Genomic DNA, 17,260 nt, shown 5'->3' with positions numbered 1-17,260 from the left:
TTAGTTTCAATGCTTATTTTGATTTCATTTTTATAATTTTTCTAACTCATGTATATATATATTTTTTATTTTTTTTTAAAAAAATTTCATATAATTTTTTTGTCATAATTTATAAACTATAATTTAATTTTATTTGATAGGTATATTTTTTAAGAATATAAATTGAAAGAAAAAAGTTAAAAATAATTAAAGATATAAATTTTAAGGAAATTCTATAATGCACCCCCTTAAAATGGATATATTGATGCACCCTTATCTGTTTTAGCACCCGAAAGAATTTTTTAGTCAAATTTTTTTTCATGGTCATACACGTTATAGTTATTTAAGACATCCTGCAAAATTTTAAGAAATTTGGAAAAGTTTAACATGTCGAAAAATAAGTTCAAACAGTGTATTGTACATGTGACTATTTTATTTTATACGCGTGTAAAATAGACCGTTTGAACATTGTATTCTATATTGTAAATTATTCTGAATTTCTTAAAATTTTGTAGGTTATCTTAAATAGCTATAACGTACATGAATATGAAAAAAAAATTAGACTAAAAAATTCTTCAAGATGCCGAAACAAGTCAATGATGCATCAGTACATCCCTTTAAAATAGTGCATTGTAGAATTACCCTAAATTTTATATAAAATAAAAATTATTAAAATGAGGTATACTTTATAAATTTTTGAAATGTAAATAAAATTTTCCAATTAAATATGTAATTATTTTTTTTAAAAATCTTGGGGTGCTGTTAAAAATTATTGGGTACCTTCAAAAGAAAAAAAAAAAGAAACCCTAAAATCTCATCAGCCCTCTCTCTCTCTCACTTCATCCCTCTTTGCTGCCCAGCGATTCGACGACGACGACGGTGACTCGCTCGCTGCCCAGCGATTTGACGACGACAGAGACGACAGCATCTTCTCCCCTACTCGCTGACGACGACGGGAATCTCCTTCCTAAGTCACCGACGGCATCTTCACCAGCGACGGAAGCTAGTCCTCCCTCCCCAACGACGACACATCTTCTCCCTCACAAACGACAACAACTCAGGTTTTTACTTTCTCTAATTTTTCATTTTTCATAGTTAAAACTTAATAATAATTCTTTCTAAGCTTGAAGCACCTGATTTCAAAGATAAGGGGACAAAAAGAAGAAATATTAATTGGTTTAATTTTATGAAATACATCTGTGATTTTTAACTTTGATCTATGATCTTAGTGTCCCTTTTAACTTTGATGTGCTCTCCCTTGAAATGAATTTATATAATAATTTGTGATTTTGTGTTTAAATGCAGACATTATTCTTCAAAGTTTACCTTTGGTGTAGCAAATATATCGTTATATAATATATGTATATATATATACTTTGTACTTTGTTGGCTCTGTCAATTGTTGAATTCAAAATTTGATAGTAAAAACAATCTAGAACAATAATAGGGACTAATTAAGATGAATTGACAATGTGAATAGAATGACCTTATTGCATTTATAGAATGACCTGTTGTGTGTATAATACATTCATAAGAATAAGAAAAAAGTTCTAATAAAGCAATAGTAACATTGGATTATTTAACATTTTGAAATTGAAAACACATTCAGAAAAATACAGGAACACAATAACATTAGCAAGTTTTTTATTTTTTTTATTAAATTGTGTGTTAGATTAAACTTGCTAACCTTTGACATCAAACATTAAATTGGAATGAATTAGTGTCTAAAGGAAATGAGGATTTGTGAGCTTTCACTATGTATAAATCACTTTTTTTTTATACTTGAATTGTCCATGAGTATCCAATAGACTTTTGTTTGTCATATAATTCTCTTATTAAAAGATGTAGCTTGACCTTCTCCAAGGCCAAAAATACAAAAGAAAAAGATAGAAAAAAAAGTGTTAGTATTAGTATTATTATTAGTATAGTAAGATCGCCACTAGGTCTTTCTTTTTGTCGTGTTATTCACCTACTATAAAATAATTAAAACTTTTTTTTTCCTTTTGATTTTACATTGTAATAGAGAGGAAAAATAATAAAATAAAAAAGTATATATATTAGCCATTTAGGTGAAAAATCAAGTTTTACTTTTGGATTGGATTGGATTGATCCAATCACTCTTGGATTGGATTGATCCAATCAATCCAATTAATATTGGATTAAAAATATTGGATGGATCCAATCCGGTCTAGAAAATATTGGATCAAAAGTATTGGATGAACCCGATCCAATACAGGGATTCATCCATTGGATGGAACCGATTCAATCCAATGTTTTATTAGATCGGTTCGGTTGAGCTTACAGTATTGGATTGGATCGGTTAGAGAAATCCAACATCTAATGTGTAGTTGGATTGGATCTGGATGGATCCAAAAACATTGGATGTGATCCAATGAACAGCCCTAGGGTCAAGCAAACAACAATTAGTGTTAACTTGCATTAAGATGCTCTAACACCTAAAAATTTTAATAAATTTGGGAATAAAATTCTAACTAGCCTTAATTTAATAGAGTATTTTTGCTTTCAAAAAATAAAGAGTATTTTTTTTTTTCTTTTGTAGGGAAAAAAACTAAATTTTAAATCTATTTTAAATAATATCTATTTTCAAAAAAATAAAATTAATAATAATTATAATATTTTTTAGAACCAAATCAATTTAATTTGTTTTATTGTTCACAACCCTAGAAACGAGAATCGTCTAAACCCAGACAAGTCTTCTTCTTCTTCTCCATAGACTCAGCTCCAAACGCCAACGGTTCGAACCCTTACCGTTCTGTTAGCCTGAGAATCTTAAATCGATATGGTTCATAAGAACCCTTCCGGAGAGGAGAAGGAGGAGCAGGATATGGATTCTATTGATGCCAACACTGATGAAATCACGATGAAGAAGAAGAACATAAATAAGAGACGTCTTTTAAAGGAAGCTTCGGAGGCTAGACGGCGTGGAATTTGCTACCTCAGTAGGATTCCTCCCCATATGGACCCTTTCAACCTTCGTCAGATTCTCTCTCAATTTGGAGATATTCAAAGGATTTACTTGACTCCTGAAAGTAAATCACTTACAACTACCATACTCTTTGCTATGCTATGGCTATGGCTATCCAATTCCTTTGTTTAGTGTTAATGATTTGTGGGTAATTTATTGCAGATTCTGCCCAAGTTCGACGCAAGCGTCCTGGTCGATATCAGGATCAAGCATTTTCCGAAGGGTATGTATATGCATAAATGAATCACCTTTAGCTGTTGGAAAATTGTTCTTTTGTTTTCTTATACCATTTTTTATTGTTTGTTGAAATTTTGTACAATGTAGATGGGTTGAGTTTTCTGATAAAAGGGTTGCTAAAAGAGTTGCTGATATGTTAAATGGTGAACAAATAGGTATGTTTTATACTGATCAAATTTTATTGTTATGAACTTATGATTGCACTTTCTCTTTGTAGTGAAATATTCTTATGAACTAAAGCTCAAGATTAATTTTTGGAGAATTAGTATTTTTCTCCTAAAACTTTAACATTTACCAAATTGTGCCTCTGAACTATTGAGATTATTGAATTCAAGAACTTGTAAATTTTTATTTTATTTTACTAACGGGCGCTTGATGTGAATGGAAGTTCGGTGACACGATTTGGTACATTAACAATTATTTCGTTAGGTGTTTATTAGTAAAATTGGACAAAAGTACTTGATTCTAACATTCTCCCTAATTCGGGGGGAATTTTGAACGTTCTAGGAGCACGATGTGACACATGTCAAAGTTCGGGAGAAAATAATCCTAATTAGCCTTAATTTTTCTATAGAGAACGAAACTAGTAGTTTGTCTTCTTGAGGCTATACTCAAATTTAGAGTTTTTAATCTGACTGTTGTTTCTTTAAAATTGTATGTGTAGGTGGGAAGAAAAAGTCATCCTTCTATTATGACTTGTGGAATATCAAATACCTAAGCAAATTCAAGTGGGATGATCTCACAGAAGAAATTGGTATATGATCTCTTATTGGATTGTTTTTGCATTGCCCTAATTTTAGTTTGTACAGAATGTGAGATAAAATTGAGTTATTTTCTTACAGCTTACAAGAAAGCCGCCAGGGAGCAGAAACTGGCTTTAGAAATCTCTGCTGCGAAAAGGGAGCGGGACTTCTATCTCTCTAAGGTTGATCAAGCCCGTGCATTCAGTTCCATCGAAGAACGATTAAAGAAGGTACTCAATTTGTAGATTGGTATGATATTTCAAGTAACATGTTAGGTTTGTTTTCTGTGATCAAGAATTTTTGCTTTTGATCCTTTATTTTGACTAATGAAAGATTATCTAGTAATACCATAATACATAACAAGCTTTCAAATGCAACAACATAATTTATTTTGTTTGGTAGTTAAAGCAATAACTCTGAGCATATCCTTTCTTATCTTACATGTACAGAAGCAAAAGCTCGAACAAGAACCGGGTACTGATCCTGATCTTCCTGTTAGCAATCAAGCATTGAAGGTTCGAAAATTCCCACAGAAACAACCTGTTGCGAAAAACGAAACAGATAATAAGCCTAAGCTTTCTAAAGATATCCTAGCTGGGGTAAGCATCAGTTATCAATATTCAGTAATATATTTCATTTTGAACTTCTCACTGAAGCTTGTATATGAATATCTTTATAGGTGTTTGGTGGTTCTTGCTGATCATGACAATTGCAGTTGATGATTAGGAGCCAAAATAGCTTTATTTTGATGTCTATAATATAATGTAGATTTTTGGTGTGAGAAAGCTTATTACACCCCCACAGTTTTGTAGCCTTAAGTTGGATCCTTGGATAAATTAAATTTTGATGGAGTTAATTCAGTTGAGAATTAATTTTTCATTTTAAAAAATTGCCACTAACCTTTAATTTTGATTTAAACTATCTTTAGACAATTTTTTATTTATTTAAATATAAATTAGTTTTCGGATTGTTTTATTAATCATGTCATATAATAGTTACATATTGTAAAATAGTTTACAATTACATCGTAACATAAAAATGTTAGTACATAGAGACAGAAAAGCATTATAAAAGGTAAGTTGTAAATATGTGTTTTTGTTAATTATGAACTTATGTTTTTTTTTCTTCAAAAAAAGAAAATATAAGTTCTCAAACTAGATTAACTGTATCAGAATTAAGATTCAATGAATCACTATTAGTTAATGATTTTTCAATAAAATTAAGACATAATAATCTATTATTTAAATCATAAATAAAGAAAATAACATGTTCAATCATGTTGTGATGCTTAATCATAAAAGAGTAGAACACATAACAATTGACCAATAAAAATTTGAAGATCTCCTAAATCTGGCGATTAAGGATAGAGACCAAGATATTCTTGTCAAATTAATATGGAATAAACCAATAAAAAAAAATACTTACATCAGACCCAGAATTTTTACTTTGTGGGGGCTTATTTATCATTCAAAAATATTTATATGTATATTATAATCATTTTTACTAGATTTATTTAATTTTATGGGGGTTTTTTCTACAATTTTGATCTATAATTATCAAATTTAAAAAATTACATTTAATTTTTTAAAATGCAATATTTTTGTTAGTGGGGCTATAGCCCCCACATTAATATACTTGGGTCCGTCCCTGCTTACATCTTGCACCATGCCAAAATTAATCCATATAAAAATAAAATAAACAAAACATAATACATAAATTATATTAATCTCAAATTTGTCTATTTGAAAAATATTTTGTCTATTATTTCTAATCCGATAATACATGGGCTCGTTTGGTAGGTTGTATTAGATTGTATTGAATTGAATTATATATTATATTTTTATATAATACTATATTAAATTTTAATTTATACTAACATACTATATAATACCACATAAAAGTATTCATAAAAATTAATACCACATATAGTTTTACATAAAAATATTGTATAAAATGCAATTTAATATAATACTTTACAATACAATACGATGTAATACGACGTACCAAACGAACCCAAATTACATTAATTGTTAATCTATTTGCTATGCATTCAACCTGAATTTAGGTAAGTATTTTACTATCAAAGAACTTTAATGTCGAAATGTTTACCATTTTGATGGTTAGTAACAGTTATTATTTATCATTATACTACCATTACTTTGAAATAATAATATTGTCTAAAATAAGTGTAAATTAGTTTTCTAAATTTTTTATTATTGTACCCTTTTATTTTTTGTTAAATTTATATCTTTTAGCTACTAATTTTTACTATACATAAGTGGTAGTTTATAAAAGCTATTGGTAGTTATTTTGAGAATGGTTTTTGGCTGGAGTTATAGGATGGTGCTCAACTCGTCAATGTTATCGTTTATTTTGTTGTGTTAAGTTATGTTCATGTGATGTTGTGTTATCTTAAGTAATATTTTTATGAGATTATAGAAATTTGGAGACTTTAAAAGATTATTGAAGGAATATTGAATCTCAGAATAAGTTTCTTTTTTCTTTTTATTATTATTATATTCTAATTTTACTTTTTTAATTTATTTTATTTTCTAAATGTTAAATTCTTTTTCATTTAACTATTTATGGTGTGTTTTGTAAGATGTTTATCAATTTATCAAAGCAAGAAAGTTTATAATTATTCATGCAAAAGTTATAACATTAATAATAAGTTGTATTTTGTTAAGTTCTATATTTGTGAGTTAATTAAAGTTAGAGAATTAAAAAGGTCAGTTTAAAGGATTGCAGATTTTTCACAAAAAAGTTGATTAAAATTTGGAGTTTCACTTGATGATAATAAGATAAGTTTTGTTAATTATTTGTTAATAAAAATTACACATTTTAGATTTATTAATTTATTTACTGTATATTTTAGCTAGTAACTTTATTTGTATTTTTATTATTTTGCTTTATTCTTATTTAATGTAGTGTTAGAGACAGAGACACGGATAATTTGGTGTGTGTCCCAATCCAAAGTAATGTTTGTATGTCCTCCCAGTTTGGTCTTATTGTTCAAGATGTTAGGAATTGACTTTTAACTTTATCTTTTATTGAGTTATGTTTTGTTAAACAATCTGCAAACAAGTTGGCTCATTGCTTAGCAAGAGACTTTTGTTTCTCCACAAGTTGTGTGCTTCAGTTGGAGGATTGTTCCTCTAAAGTGCGTCCCATTATTTTGGATGAGTTTATTAATTAATAAATTTCTTGATTTATTCAAAAAAAAAAAAAAAAAAAAAAAAAAAGACAGAAACGACAACGCCAATCTACTCAAAACTTCTAAGAATCCCTCCACACACTAGATCCTAACAAGCCCCAACCCTTGCGCTGAACCCAAACTTATGCCCGATCTCATGAACCAAACACAAAATATTTGTCTATTTTTATTTTTTTTTGTTTTATTATATTTTGGTGTCAAATTATGCAGTGAAATTAATTGAATAGGAAATCTTTGAAATACATATACATGAGTATATTAATATTATATTGCTAGACATTGATATTTTCTTATGCATTATTGGATATTTTTGTATTTCTAACAATTTTATTTATAATTTTTATATTTCCATTGATAAATATCTATGATATTTCCATTAATTCAGATATTATAACTCAATCCACTTTCTTTATTACACCCTCAGAGTAGTTGGAAGTAGAATTTGAATGAAAAATGTTTAAGACCTTATATCTCCTGTTATCAATTACATTTTCTTTTTCTTTTTATGGTAAATATTTTTATTCAGCCAGAATAATGAGCACATTAAATGTTGAATAACCTGTAACTTTAATTAATTATCTCAAAATTTTATTATAAACCGATGCAATACCTATATGTAACACTTTTACAAAGAAAAAAAGAGTCACAAATGGCAGAATCATCTGTATCCACAAGAACTTGGATCTATACATTCAATGTTTTCCACAAGTTACACACCAGTTAAAATAGTGTATGTTCATACTGGTGTTTGTTTTCTTTTTCATGAAAAAGGTATCACATCACATATAGAAACTACACTAACTGTTGTTCAAGTTAGCTGCAACACGCGCCTCTCTGAGAAACCGTTCCATCTCTCGAGCCTGATGGACCTTGAGAGCGTCCATAACCAACCTTGATGCCAGATGACTGTATAATCAAAATAACCATTGAAGCTTTAACAGTGATCATTTCATACATTGCATTTATAATAATCATAATAAGAATAAATCTTGTGTCTCCCGAATTACCTCATTGGATACATCAAACACGCCTTCCTGAATATTCTGAAGGATTTTTGCAGCAGTTTTGATAAAGGCCTGTAAGTGAAGTCGATATAGATTAGTTTAAACATTTCGAATTCTACCTTTAAAATAGAGGCTTCACTCAGAATCTGTTTAGCAACATCACCTCTTCAACATTTTGAGCAGTTCTTGCAGATGCTTCCAGGAATAAAAGCCCATTTTCTTTTGCAAACTGCTCTCCTTCCTCCTTGCTGACAGCCCTCCGATGAGCAAGATCACTCTTGTTACCTATTAGCATGATCGTCATGTTGGGATTTGCATGCTGCCGAGCATCCTCAAGCCAGTTTGCCAAATGATTAAAAGTTTCTCTCCTACATGAAGAGATTCCGTAGTTATAGTTGAATCCACCAAAAACACAACCTCTATGGATTAGCTAATGTAAATTTCGGTCATTCACAAGAGGAGTAACAAAAGGGTCTATTGCTTTCCTTTCCTTTCATTTCTTTAAGCAACAATGTGAAGTTTCATCTTTCAAGTATACATACATCAATAGAATTAGAATATGTTGATAATTACAAAATACAAAGTACAATACAATTTCTTATGCACACACGCACACACACCTGGTTATGTCATACACCAAAAGTGCCCCAGCTGCTCCTCTATAGTAAGATCTAGTAATGGATCTGAATGATTCTTGGCCAGCCTGAAAGAAAAGAAAGGTTCCTGACCTAAGATTTCAGTGCATTACCAAACAGTACACAAAGACATGAATTGTTCAATTCATTAATTGAAAAACCAGTTGACTTACTATATTATAAAATTAAGTTTATCATATATGCTAATGCTACAGGATGATCACCCTTCATAAATATATATAATAATTATTAATATGCCTAAAAACTCCACCACAAAATCTAACACAACTTTTTTATTAATTTATTCATTTCAAAAGTGGAAGCCATTTAAGATCAAAGTCACATGGGCACTTACATAATTTGGGCCTGAGAATAGTTAGAAAAATGCATTTATAAAACAAAGGAATATTCACAAACGAAAAGCTCACTATTTTGAAATAATTTTCTCAGCTAAGAAGAAAAAGATGCTTACAGTATCCCAAATTTGAAGCTTTATTGGACGACCATCAATGGTGACCATCCGAGCACCGAACTCAACTCCGATGGTGAGATCATGAACAGGTTGGAACCTCTTATCAGTGAATTGTAATAGCAGGCATGATTTCCCTACACCTGCACACACAGAATCCCAACCCCCAATTCACAAAACCAATTAATTTTTTCTTTTCAAGAATGATCGGAATTAGGGTTCTTGAAATTGGAGTTAAAGTATGAAACCTGTGTCGCCGATGATGATGTACTTGAAAAGGTAGTCGTAAGACATGTTGGAAACGACGTCGTGGAGCTCAAGAAGAAGATGAAGAAGAAGAGAATTGGAGATTGATTTTGAAGAATAAAAAAGCGATCTTTTTTGGTCTGAAAAAAGTAATAAATTTGAATTGATTAAAGAAATAAAACTAATTGAATGATATTTTGGTTTAGAGGAAGAAGATAAAGATACCGTGCCGTGACGTGACGTAAAACCACCGACAATGCTGAAAATTGCTTGGGTAGATTGAGCCTTTATCCAAAATAATATACTATAATAATAATAATATATATTATTAGTATTTTGGATGAGGAAAATTGAACAACCTTGAAGAAGAAGAAGAAAATATTATATTAATACATACCAAAATTCTATTATAACCCCCTCAAAAGACTTTCGTACTAAAATAAATTAATAAAACATAAAAAAAAAAAAAAGAATAACTTATCTTTTCACTACTTTCATATTTAAATTTAAATTTTTAATTAATTCCTATAGGAAATAGGAATATATGACTTATATGTGAAGTCTATAAATACCACAGTTCATTTAAGATTTATTTTTTGTAACCTCACTTTCCGAAGCATTACTTATATTATATTATAAGCTTAAAAGCTCATTTTTCTACTCACCACCACTACTCTCATTCTCAACTCTCAACCAAGATTTACAGTCAGTTACTTACGGTATGCTATGCTATTAACATAAGCTAAGTTACTCTAAAATTATGAAAAATATTAAAAGGCATTAATAGTGCTTAATATCCTTCTACGTGTTAATATTATTATTAGTCTAAGTAAGTATTAGGTCTCATATAGTTTAATGCAATAATTTTTAAGTAATGTCGTTAACTAATAGCAAGACGACACATCAAAAAAGTACTAAGCACCATTAGTACTCAATAACAATACTCTAAAATTATTTGTGTTATTTATTTGTTCTGACGAACCAATATCTATAAATTTGTTAGTGTTAAAGTCAATTATATAATCAAAAAAAATTATGTAGAAAATTTTACAACTACCAATTTTTTTTTTTTGTAAATTTATAAATGTGGAACTTTTTTAATCCAAATTAAGTTTTTGAATTTGTCATTTATAATCATAGGGGAGGGAAAATAAATCTTTTTATTTTATTTTATTTTTTTATTTTATGGTATAACAATAACATATCTTTTTGAATATCTAGAGTAATGTTTTGGGTAACTAATCCTAATCAAAATAGAAATATACATTATAGTAAGTGTTATACATACAAAAATATACTAACGAACAATCCTCACTTGTTTCCACATTAATCTTTTCTTCTTTAATTTGCTGAAATACGTCTCACTCTTCTTATTTTCTATTCACATATTTTGGTTTGTCAATTTAGTTAGTAGTATCAAAATTCATTTAGTAATTTCACTCTTGGTTAAATTTTCTATATATTTATTCATAGTATGTCTTGTCTTCCTTCTAAGTTATAAATAGTAATTTCAATTCATAAGTAACTCTTTCTTGTAGAATAATTCAGAATTCACTTATTGATTTTTTTTTTCCAAACTGTAAATTTTATTTTTAAGTCTCCAAAAATTAAAAAAATAATTATATATATTTAAATGCTAACAAACTATAATTAAACATTTTTGATTTGTAGATTAAAAACAACATATTACTCATGGGTGGATGTCTTTCTTGTTTTTATTGTTTTAATGATAATGAAGCAATAAATATGTCAAATAGTAACAACGAAAATAGCTCTGAGTCTGAGGTACGTAAAATTACCATCTTCTCTTATTTTATTTATTAACATAAAATTGTTTTTAATATTATGATGATTAATTTAGTAATATTAATTATGATTTTTATTTTATTTTTTGAGAATTGTATATTTATACTATTTATATTTTGTAGGTTTCATCATTATTTAATGAAGATGATCAAAGTCAAATTTATAAACAATTACAAGAATTTCATGAAAATGAAGAATGTCCTACATGTCTCGAAGGTAAAATATAAATACATGCATATGTTTTATTTACTTTTAGAGTCCTTATAAATATTATTTTACAATTTAGTCATTTAAGATTTTGATTCAAATATATATATGCTTAGAAAAACCCATTTAAATTCTTATGTTAGCATCCTACATTATTATTTATAATTTATTAAATAAAAAGATTATTCTTAAATAATATATTTTCATGTTTATAACAAATACAAAATTAACTTTTTGTTTTGACAGAATTTACAGTTGAAAATCCAAGAATCACAACAAAATGCTTTCACCATTTTCACCTCTCATGTATATATGAGTGGGAGCAAAGAAGCCCACTTTGTCCCGTTTGTAATCGGGTAATTATTCATAATCATCTTTAGATATTTGTAAATAATTTCCAAAAAGAAAATTGCTAATATTTGTTAAATATATATTTATATGAAGGTGTCTTCAAATCAAATCTTATAATTTCATTTTACTTAAATGGGATTTTTTGTGGTCTTTTCTTTTTTTCCCTTTAAGAGGGTCATTGTTATTTATACATGTATGATGTAACAATTGATTTTTCTTTTATAAATACTTCTATTTTTTTTTTGTAGCAATAAATACTTCTATTAATACAACTGAATTATTTGGACTTTTGTTTTTCAGATAATGCAATTTGATGAATAGAGAGCAATACAAGATAAAATAAGCCAGTCAATTAAGGTGAGAGATTTAGAATGATTTTTCATATTAATATTCACTAGTTATTAATATGAACGAAATAATTAAAAAATAATTAATTTTTTAGTTTGTGTTTATCAAATTTTTTCCTAATACAATCATAAACATCCAATTAAGAGTTTTAGTTAGTTTCATATGTTTATAAATATTTAAAATCATATCTAGTTATTCTCTTAAAAAAATTCACTTTACATTGTTTTTTTTTCTTACTCCTCTCCTACCTGTTTTTCATATTTTCTAATTTTTTGCTAATATATGATTATTATTATTATTTTCAGTCGAAGGGGAGGATTCATAGGCACGTGTGACTTGTTAGTCGAGAATTTCAAGAACAATTGGAGTTTTTCGAGTTGATTTTGTTTTCTTCTTCAATTTCGTTCATCTGTATTTTTTTTATTTTTATTTTTAGAAGAGTTTATCTCTAAGCACATTTTCTTCTTTAATTTTTTTTTCTTTTCAAAATTGCAAGTGTAGTAAAAGTAAACCATTGATTAGATTTTATTATTTTGACGAATTAAGTATGTTTATATCGAATTTCTATATTTTCATCAAAGGAATGCATTACAATTTTATTCATTTTTTTTAATAAATCTGTAATTTTTTTTTTAATAAATATAACATAATTGCTATATAGATATCGAGGAGAGACTGGAGCCACAACCAATCTTTTTACACAATAAAAAAACACAACCAATAATGTGAAATGAAACAATTCTCACAACCACAACAACAAAAGAAAACAAACTTTGTTTTTAAAAACATTTAAAGAATAGACCAATTTAAGCATCAATAAATATGGTGAAAAATTCTTGTGTCATTTCTAAAACATATAACAATGTAGCCATAAAGTACCAACCAAACAATTTCTTTCCCACAAATCAATAATACTAAGATATCCAGAAGCTAAGAATGTGTAATAATTGTAAATGTTAAATAAAATGATAAGGAACACAAAAGAAAAGTGTTAGAATCTGCAACTTCCAATACTTAAAGATATATACACAATTAAACACTCACCCAATTAGATAAAATAGTTATGCATCCAAAACTAAATGGTATTTTTGCCAATCTAATATGTTGGCCCAATTCACAAGCACACACAACTTATATTAGAGGCCTTCTTCTCCAAAGTCCTCGAACATTGAGACCAAAGACCAAGCACCGTGTCGTTTACACCATTAGAGCTGAGACCAAAAGAGTTCGAAGAAAATATTAAATAATTTAGGGGAGAGATTTTTTTTTTATAATCTAGGGCAGAGATATTATTTACGGAGAAAGAGGTATATTTTTAGTTATTTTAATTATTTTTTTGTTTTTGATTTTTTTTTAATAATATTAAGTATGTATAATTATATGGACCAATATGAATGTAACAATTGTAGATTTGTTTACATGTGGGATAATCTATGCTGGCACATAACTACTCTTAGTAGAGGTTGGCGGGTTTTACTATTAAATTTTAAGATTTAAGTGTAAATAAAATGATAATTGAGAGAGTTTAATCGCAGAAAAACACATAAAATTATAATGTTATGATTAATTATTAAAAGTAAAAAAAAATTACCTTAAAAAATTGACACTTGTCATTATAATATAGAGAGTGCAAAATATAGTATAAAATAAAGAGTATTGCTTTTGGAGAGTGTATAACAACTCTCTAAAAGTGTAATTCTATAATTAGTTAATGATATTTTTTGAAAATTATTATATTAAAATATATGTGATAAATATTTTTTTTGACACCATATGTGATAAATATTTAATTGTATTAATAACAATATAACAATTTTTTATAGGAAAAAAAAAGTAATGGAGTAGTAACTTTTTAGCATTAGCTTAAATTAAGGTGTGATATCACTCATTTTTTGCAAAACATCGAATTTTAAATTTAATTTAATAAAATAAGTGTTTTATTTTTCATTCTTAAATAACAAATCTTTTTTTAATTTATAATTTATCTTTTGGGCAACTAATCCTAGTTTGAATAGAAATATTTAAATACTGATTTCCTTTTATTTTTATTTCTATTTTTACTTACCATATATATATACACATATTGATGAAGAAACTCCCACAAGTATCTAACAATTCTTTTTTTTTTTCTTCATCATCGAGTTGCTGCTGCAATAGTTATTAATTTCTCCTTCTTTTATATTGAGGTGTAAACATTGTTCAATTTGGTAAGTAGTTTCATTTTTTTAAGTTTTCTATATATTAATTAATAATGTCTTCCTTTATAAATATACATTTTTCTCATACTTTCATTATCGTAATGTTGATTTTCAGAAAGATTTATTTAATTAATTTTAACCACATCATCAAATAAAACTAGTCTTTACAATTGAATTTGTCATTTATATCTCTAATAATAATTTTATCGTTCTTTTTTCTTCAAACGTTTCCTGCAATATTTCTCATTCTTATTTAATTTGGTAAGAAGTTTAGAGATAATAATTTTAATTTTGTTAAATTTTCTAAACACGAGTAATTTCTTCCACCTAAGTTATAAATCTATCTTCTAGTTATACACATATTCATGGCTGACTTTGTCTCACTCTAGGTCAAATTCAATTTAAATATAGTAAATTAAATTTTAATAATTAAGGAATTTGTGTTTTTAAATGAGTTTTTCTTTTTAAGTTTAATCAATAGAAATATTAACCCCTTCATAACTTATATTGTAGAATAACTCTGATTTCATTTGATTTGTAGATTAAAGTCATGGGTGCATTTTTATGTTGCTTTGGTTGTTTTGATGATGATGATGATGATCTGGCAATCAATTTGGAGGTTTGCAAAATTATGCTTCTTTTTATTAATATAAAATTAATCCTTTATTTTCACATATCTTAACCTAAAAATTATATGACAAAGTTAATTTTGAGAAATTGCTTATTATTATCATTATTATTATTAATGAAAAATATATTAATCTAAATCTGTATATAATCTATAGGGCTCACCCTTATTTGACAAAAATAAACATACTACTAATACAAATGACCAAGATTCTGGGAAAAATGAGAGCAAGCCTATGACTGAAGTAGTTGCAGAGACCAATATTTATGAATATGAAGTACAACAAGAAAAAGGAGATGAAGAATGTCCAACATGTCTTGAAGGTAAAATTTCATGGAACTCATTTATTTCTACAATAAATCACAATCACATAAAAATTGTTGTGTAATGATTGTTTTTAGTCACTATCTACATACTTTTAGTAAATGTATAAATTGCAATCATTTTTTTTTTATGATATCAAAATTAAAATTTAGTAAGTTTGAATGTTTATTTTAACATCTTAAATTTATTCGAAATTTTTTAAAAATTTAATGAATATTTCTTGTAAGTATGATTAAAAATAATTACTAACATAATAACATATTCATATGTTTTAACAATACTAAAAAAAAGTGACAAGCGATTTTTGTTTTTACAGAATACACAGATGAAAATCCACGAATTACAACAAAGTGTTTTCACCATTTTCATTTGTCATGTATATATGAATGGGAGCAAAGAAGCGATCGATGCCCAATTTGTAATCGGGTATTGCTTATAATCAATTTCTTCTTTATATTTTCTTTTTTAATTTTTTTTTGTGTTGCAATATATAACTAAATTATTTGAGTTATTATTTTTCAGGTAATGAAATATGACGAATAAGGGAGCAACAAAAGATAGAATAAGTCAATTAATATGGGAGAATCAGTCTAAATTTTCATCCAACCTAAAGATTTTTCATTCCTTGGTTTTGTCATTAGTATTTTTCAATTTTTAGAAAAAGTTTAATCTCTTATATCACCTTTTCTTCTTTAGATTTTCCTAAAATATTTGAGGTGTAGCCCATTGTTTTTATTTTATTATTTTGACACATTTAAGTAAATTTTATAGTATTCATCTATTTTCATCAATGTATGTAGTTTATTTAATATTATATAGCTTAGAGCTACATAATTTGGTGATTTTTTTTTTAAATGATACAATTTGGTGATTAAAATTTAAATAATGGTTTATATGTATGATTAATTATCGATAATATAGATTATTTTTACTTTTTTACATTGGCAAATTATCTAAAATATCTAGATTTTTTAAAAGATTAAGAGGTAACAGTTTTTCTACTAGCAAAAGTTTATAATTTTATGTGGCCATACATATAGCTTAGTGGTTTCACACTTTAATAAATTTGAATATCTTTCTCCCAATGTCAAAAAAAAAAATATATGTTACGTGTTTGTTATTTTTTTTTTTTTCAATTAAAAAACATAACAAATATTTTTGTAATCCATAATTGTGAATTTTTCTTCTTTCTTTAGAAACTGTAAAAAAAATTAAAGAAAGATAATTTTTTATTTGTTTATATGTTATTATGTTACGTGTTTGTTATTTTTTTTTCTATGGTTTGTAGTGCATAGAGCATTGAAAATTAAGTGAAATTGAATTGGCCAAAAATTTACCTTTATTTTATTTTTTAATAATGAACATATCAATAAACCCGAATTTACTTTGAATAATAATTGATTGGTCAAAACAGTAAAATTGATATTTATTTTTTAATGATGACAAAATTAAAAATTATAAAGTTTCTTTATTAACAAATTAAAAAAAACAAAACAAAAGGATACATAAAACAGCAAAGAAAATAAAATATCATAAAAACACATTTCACTTAATTTTATAGAACTTATTAACTTTTCTCTTTTTCATGTATAATTTATCCATATAATTGAAATAGTAATAACGAAAGAAAAAAAAAAATCAGTGTGATGGTGGAGAAGAAAATTAAACGTTGCAATTACCATCTTAGCTTTTTCAAGTTTCTTTAAAAAGCCATTGGAAGCAATGGACAAAACACAAGCAATCAATGGCCCATTTCTACAACCAACCATGTGAAACAATTCTCAGTGAGAACAAGGCTTCAACTTCTAATTTTATCACTACAACAACAAAAACAAAAGCAAGCAAACTTTTTACCTAAAACATTTCAAATGTAGGCCAATTTAAG

At 27.0% G+C, this 17,260-nt stretch overlaps 3 protein-coding genes across 9 annotated transcripts; 2 read left to right on the top strand and 1 right to left on the bottom strand.

The window, feature by feature from the left end:
* Positions 1 to 734: 734 nt before the first annotated feature.
* On the top strand, positions 735 to 4,824 carry LOC115700468 (pre-rRNA-processing protein esf2). Of its 5 annotated transcripts, none has more exons than XM_061102110.1 (9): positions 760 to 1,040; positions 1,285 to 1,340; positions 2,714 to 3,029; positions 3,128 to 3,188; positions 3,290 to 3,357; positions 3,867 to 3,956; positions 4,045 to 4,175; positions 4,395 to 4,544; positions 4,625 to 4,824. In XM_061102110.1, the coding sequence occupies exons 3-9, from the start codon at positions 2,780 to 2,782 to the stop codon at positions 4,643 to 4,645; spliced, it is 771 nt and encodes a 256-aa protein (XP_060958093.1). In that variant the 5' UTR covers positions 760 to 1,040; positions 1,285 to 1,340; positions 2,714 to 2,779; the 3' UTR covers positions 4,646 to 4,824. The 5 variants fall into 5 exon arrangements, with proteins under 5 accessions (XP_030483867.2, XP_060958091.1, XP_060958092.1 ...); XM_061102111.1 differs by having other exon boundaries at positions 2,665 to 3,029; XM_030628007.2 differs by lacking the exon at positions 1,285 to 1,340 and having other exon boundaries at positions 735 to 1,040; positions 2,665 to 3,029.
* A 2,901-nt stretch (positions 4,825 to 7,725) lies between these two features.
* On the bottom strand, positions 7,726 to 10,045 carry LOC115700471 (ras-related protein RABB1b). Of its 2 annotated transcripts, XM_030628010.2 has the most exons (7): positions 9,739 to 10,045; positions 9,516 to 9,653; positions 9,271 to 9,410; positions 8,784 to 8,866; positions 8,327 to 8,531; positions 8,167 to 8,235; positions 7,726 to 8,065 (listed from the first exon to the last, which is right to left on the bottom strand). In XM_030628010.2, the coding sequence occupies exons 2-7, from the start codon at positions 9,559 to 9,561 to the stop codon at positions 7,973 to 7,975; spliced, it is 636 nt and encodes a 211-aa protein (XP_030483870.1). In that variant the 5' UTR covers positions 9,562 to 9,653; positions 9,739 to 10,045; the 3' UTR covers positions 7,726 to 7,972. The 2 variants fall into 2 exon arrangements, with proteins under 2 accessions (XP_030483870.1, XP_060958095.1); XM_061102112.1 differs by lacking the exon at positions 9,739 to 10,045 and having other exon boundaries at positions 9,516 to 9,681.
* Positions 10,046 to 14,335: 4,290 nt separating this feature from the next.
* Positions 14,336 to 16,274, top strand: LOC115701528 (E3 ubiquitin-protein ligase At3g02290-like). 2 transcript variants are annotated; one of them, XM_061102107.1, is made up of 5 exons: positions 14,336 to 14,432; positions 14,965 to 15,042; positions 15,209 to 15,374; positions 15,692 to 15,801; positions 15,898 to 16,274. In XM_061102107.1, the coding sequence occupies exons 2-5, from the start codon at positions 14,974 to 14,976 to the stop codon at positions 15,916 to 15,918; spliced, it is 366 nt and encodes a 121-aa protein (XP_060958090.1). In that variant the 5' UTR covers positions 14,336 to 14,432; positions 14,965 to 14,973; the 3' UTR covers positions 15,919 to 16,274. The 2 variants fall into 2 exon arrangements, with proteins under 2 accessions (XP_060958090.1, XP_060958089.1); XM_061102106.1 differs by lacking the exon at positions 14,336 to 14,432 and having other exon boundaries at positions 14,712 to 15,042; positions 15,692 to 16,274.
* Positions 16,275 to 17,260: the final 986 nt, after the last annotated feature.

The sequence above is a fragment of the Cannabis sativa genome, chromosome 8, assembly GCF_029168945.1.
Source record: "Cannabis sativa cultivar Pink pepper isolate KNU-18-1 chromosome 8, ASM2916894v1, whole genome shotgun sequence".
Lineage (NCBI taxonomy): Eukaryota > Viridiplantae > Streptophyta > Magnoliopsida > Rosales > Cannabaceae > Cannabis > Cannabis sativa.
Note: the sequence above shows the minus strand (reverse complement) of the source record. Positions and strands in the feature narration are given on the sequence as shown.

What these genes read in the sequence shown, in the direction of transcription:
- LOC115700468 (XM_061102108.1), top strand. Translation starts at nt 2,780, where the DNA reads ATGGTTCATAAGAACCCTTCCGGAGAGGAGAAGGAGGAGCAGGATATG. An exon ending in GATTTACTTGACTCCTGAAA is followed by an intron (nt 3,030 to 3,127) that starts GTAAATCACTTA and finishes AATTTATTGCAG; the next exon opens with ATTCTGCCCAAGTTCGACGC. An exon ending in TGATCTCACAGAAGAAATTG is followed by an intron (nt 3,957 to 4,044) that starts GTATATGATCTC and finishes ATTTTCTTACAG; the next exon opens with CTTACAAGAAAGCCGCCAGG.
- LOC115700471 (XM_030628010.2), bottom strand. Translation starts at nt 9,561, where the DNA reads ATGTCTTACGACTACCTTTTCAAGTACATCATCATCGGCGACACAG. An exon ending in AGCTTCAAATTTGGGATACT is followed by an intron (nt 8,867 to 9,270) that starts GTAAGCATCTTT and finishes CTTTTCTTTCAG; the next exon opens with GCTGGCCAAGAATCATTCAG. An exon ending in CTGCTCAAAATGTTGAAGAG is followed by an intron (nt 8,236 to 8,326) that starts GTGATGTTGCTA and finishes CTTCACTTACAG; the next exon opens with GCCTTTATCAAAACTGCTGC.
- LOC115701528 (XM_061102106.1), top strand. Translation starts at nt 14,974, where the DNA reads ATGGGTGCATTTTTATGTTGCTTTGGTTGTTTTGATGATGATGATGAT. An exon ending in ATCTGGCAATCAATTTGGAG is followed by an intron (nt 15,043 to 15,208) that starts GTTTGCAAAATT and finishes TATAATCTATAG; the next exon opens with GGCTCACCCTTATTTGACAA. An exon ending in ATGTCCAACATGTCTTGAAG is followed by an intron (nt 15,375 to 15,691) that starts GTAAAATTTCAT and finishes TTGTTTTTACAG; the next exon opens with AATACACAGATGAAAATCCA.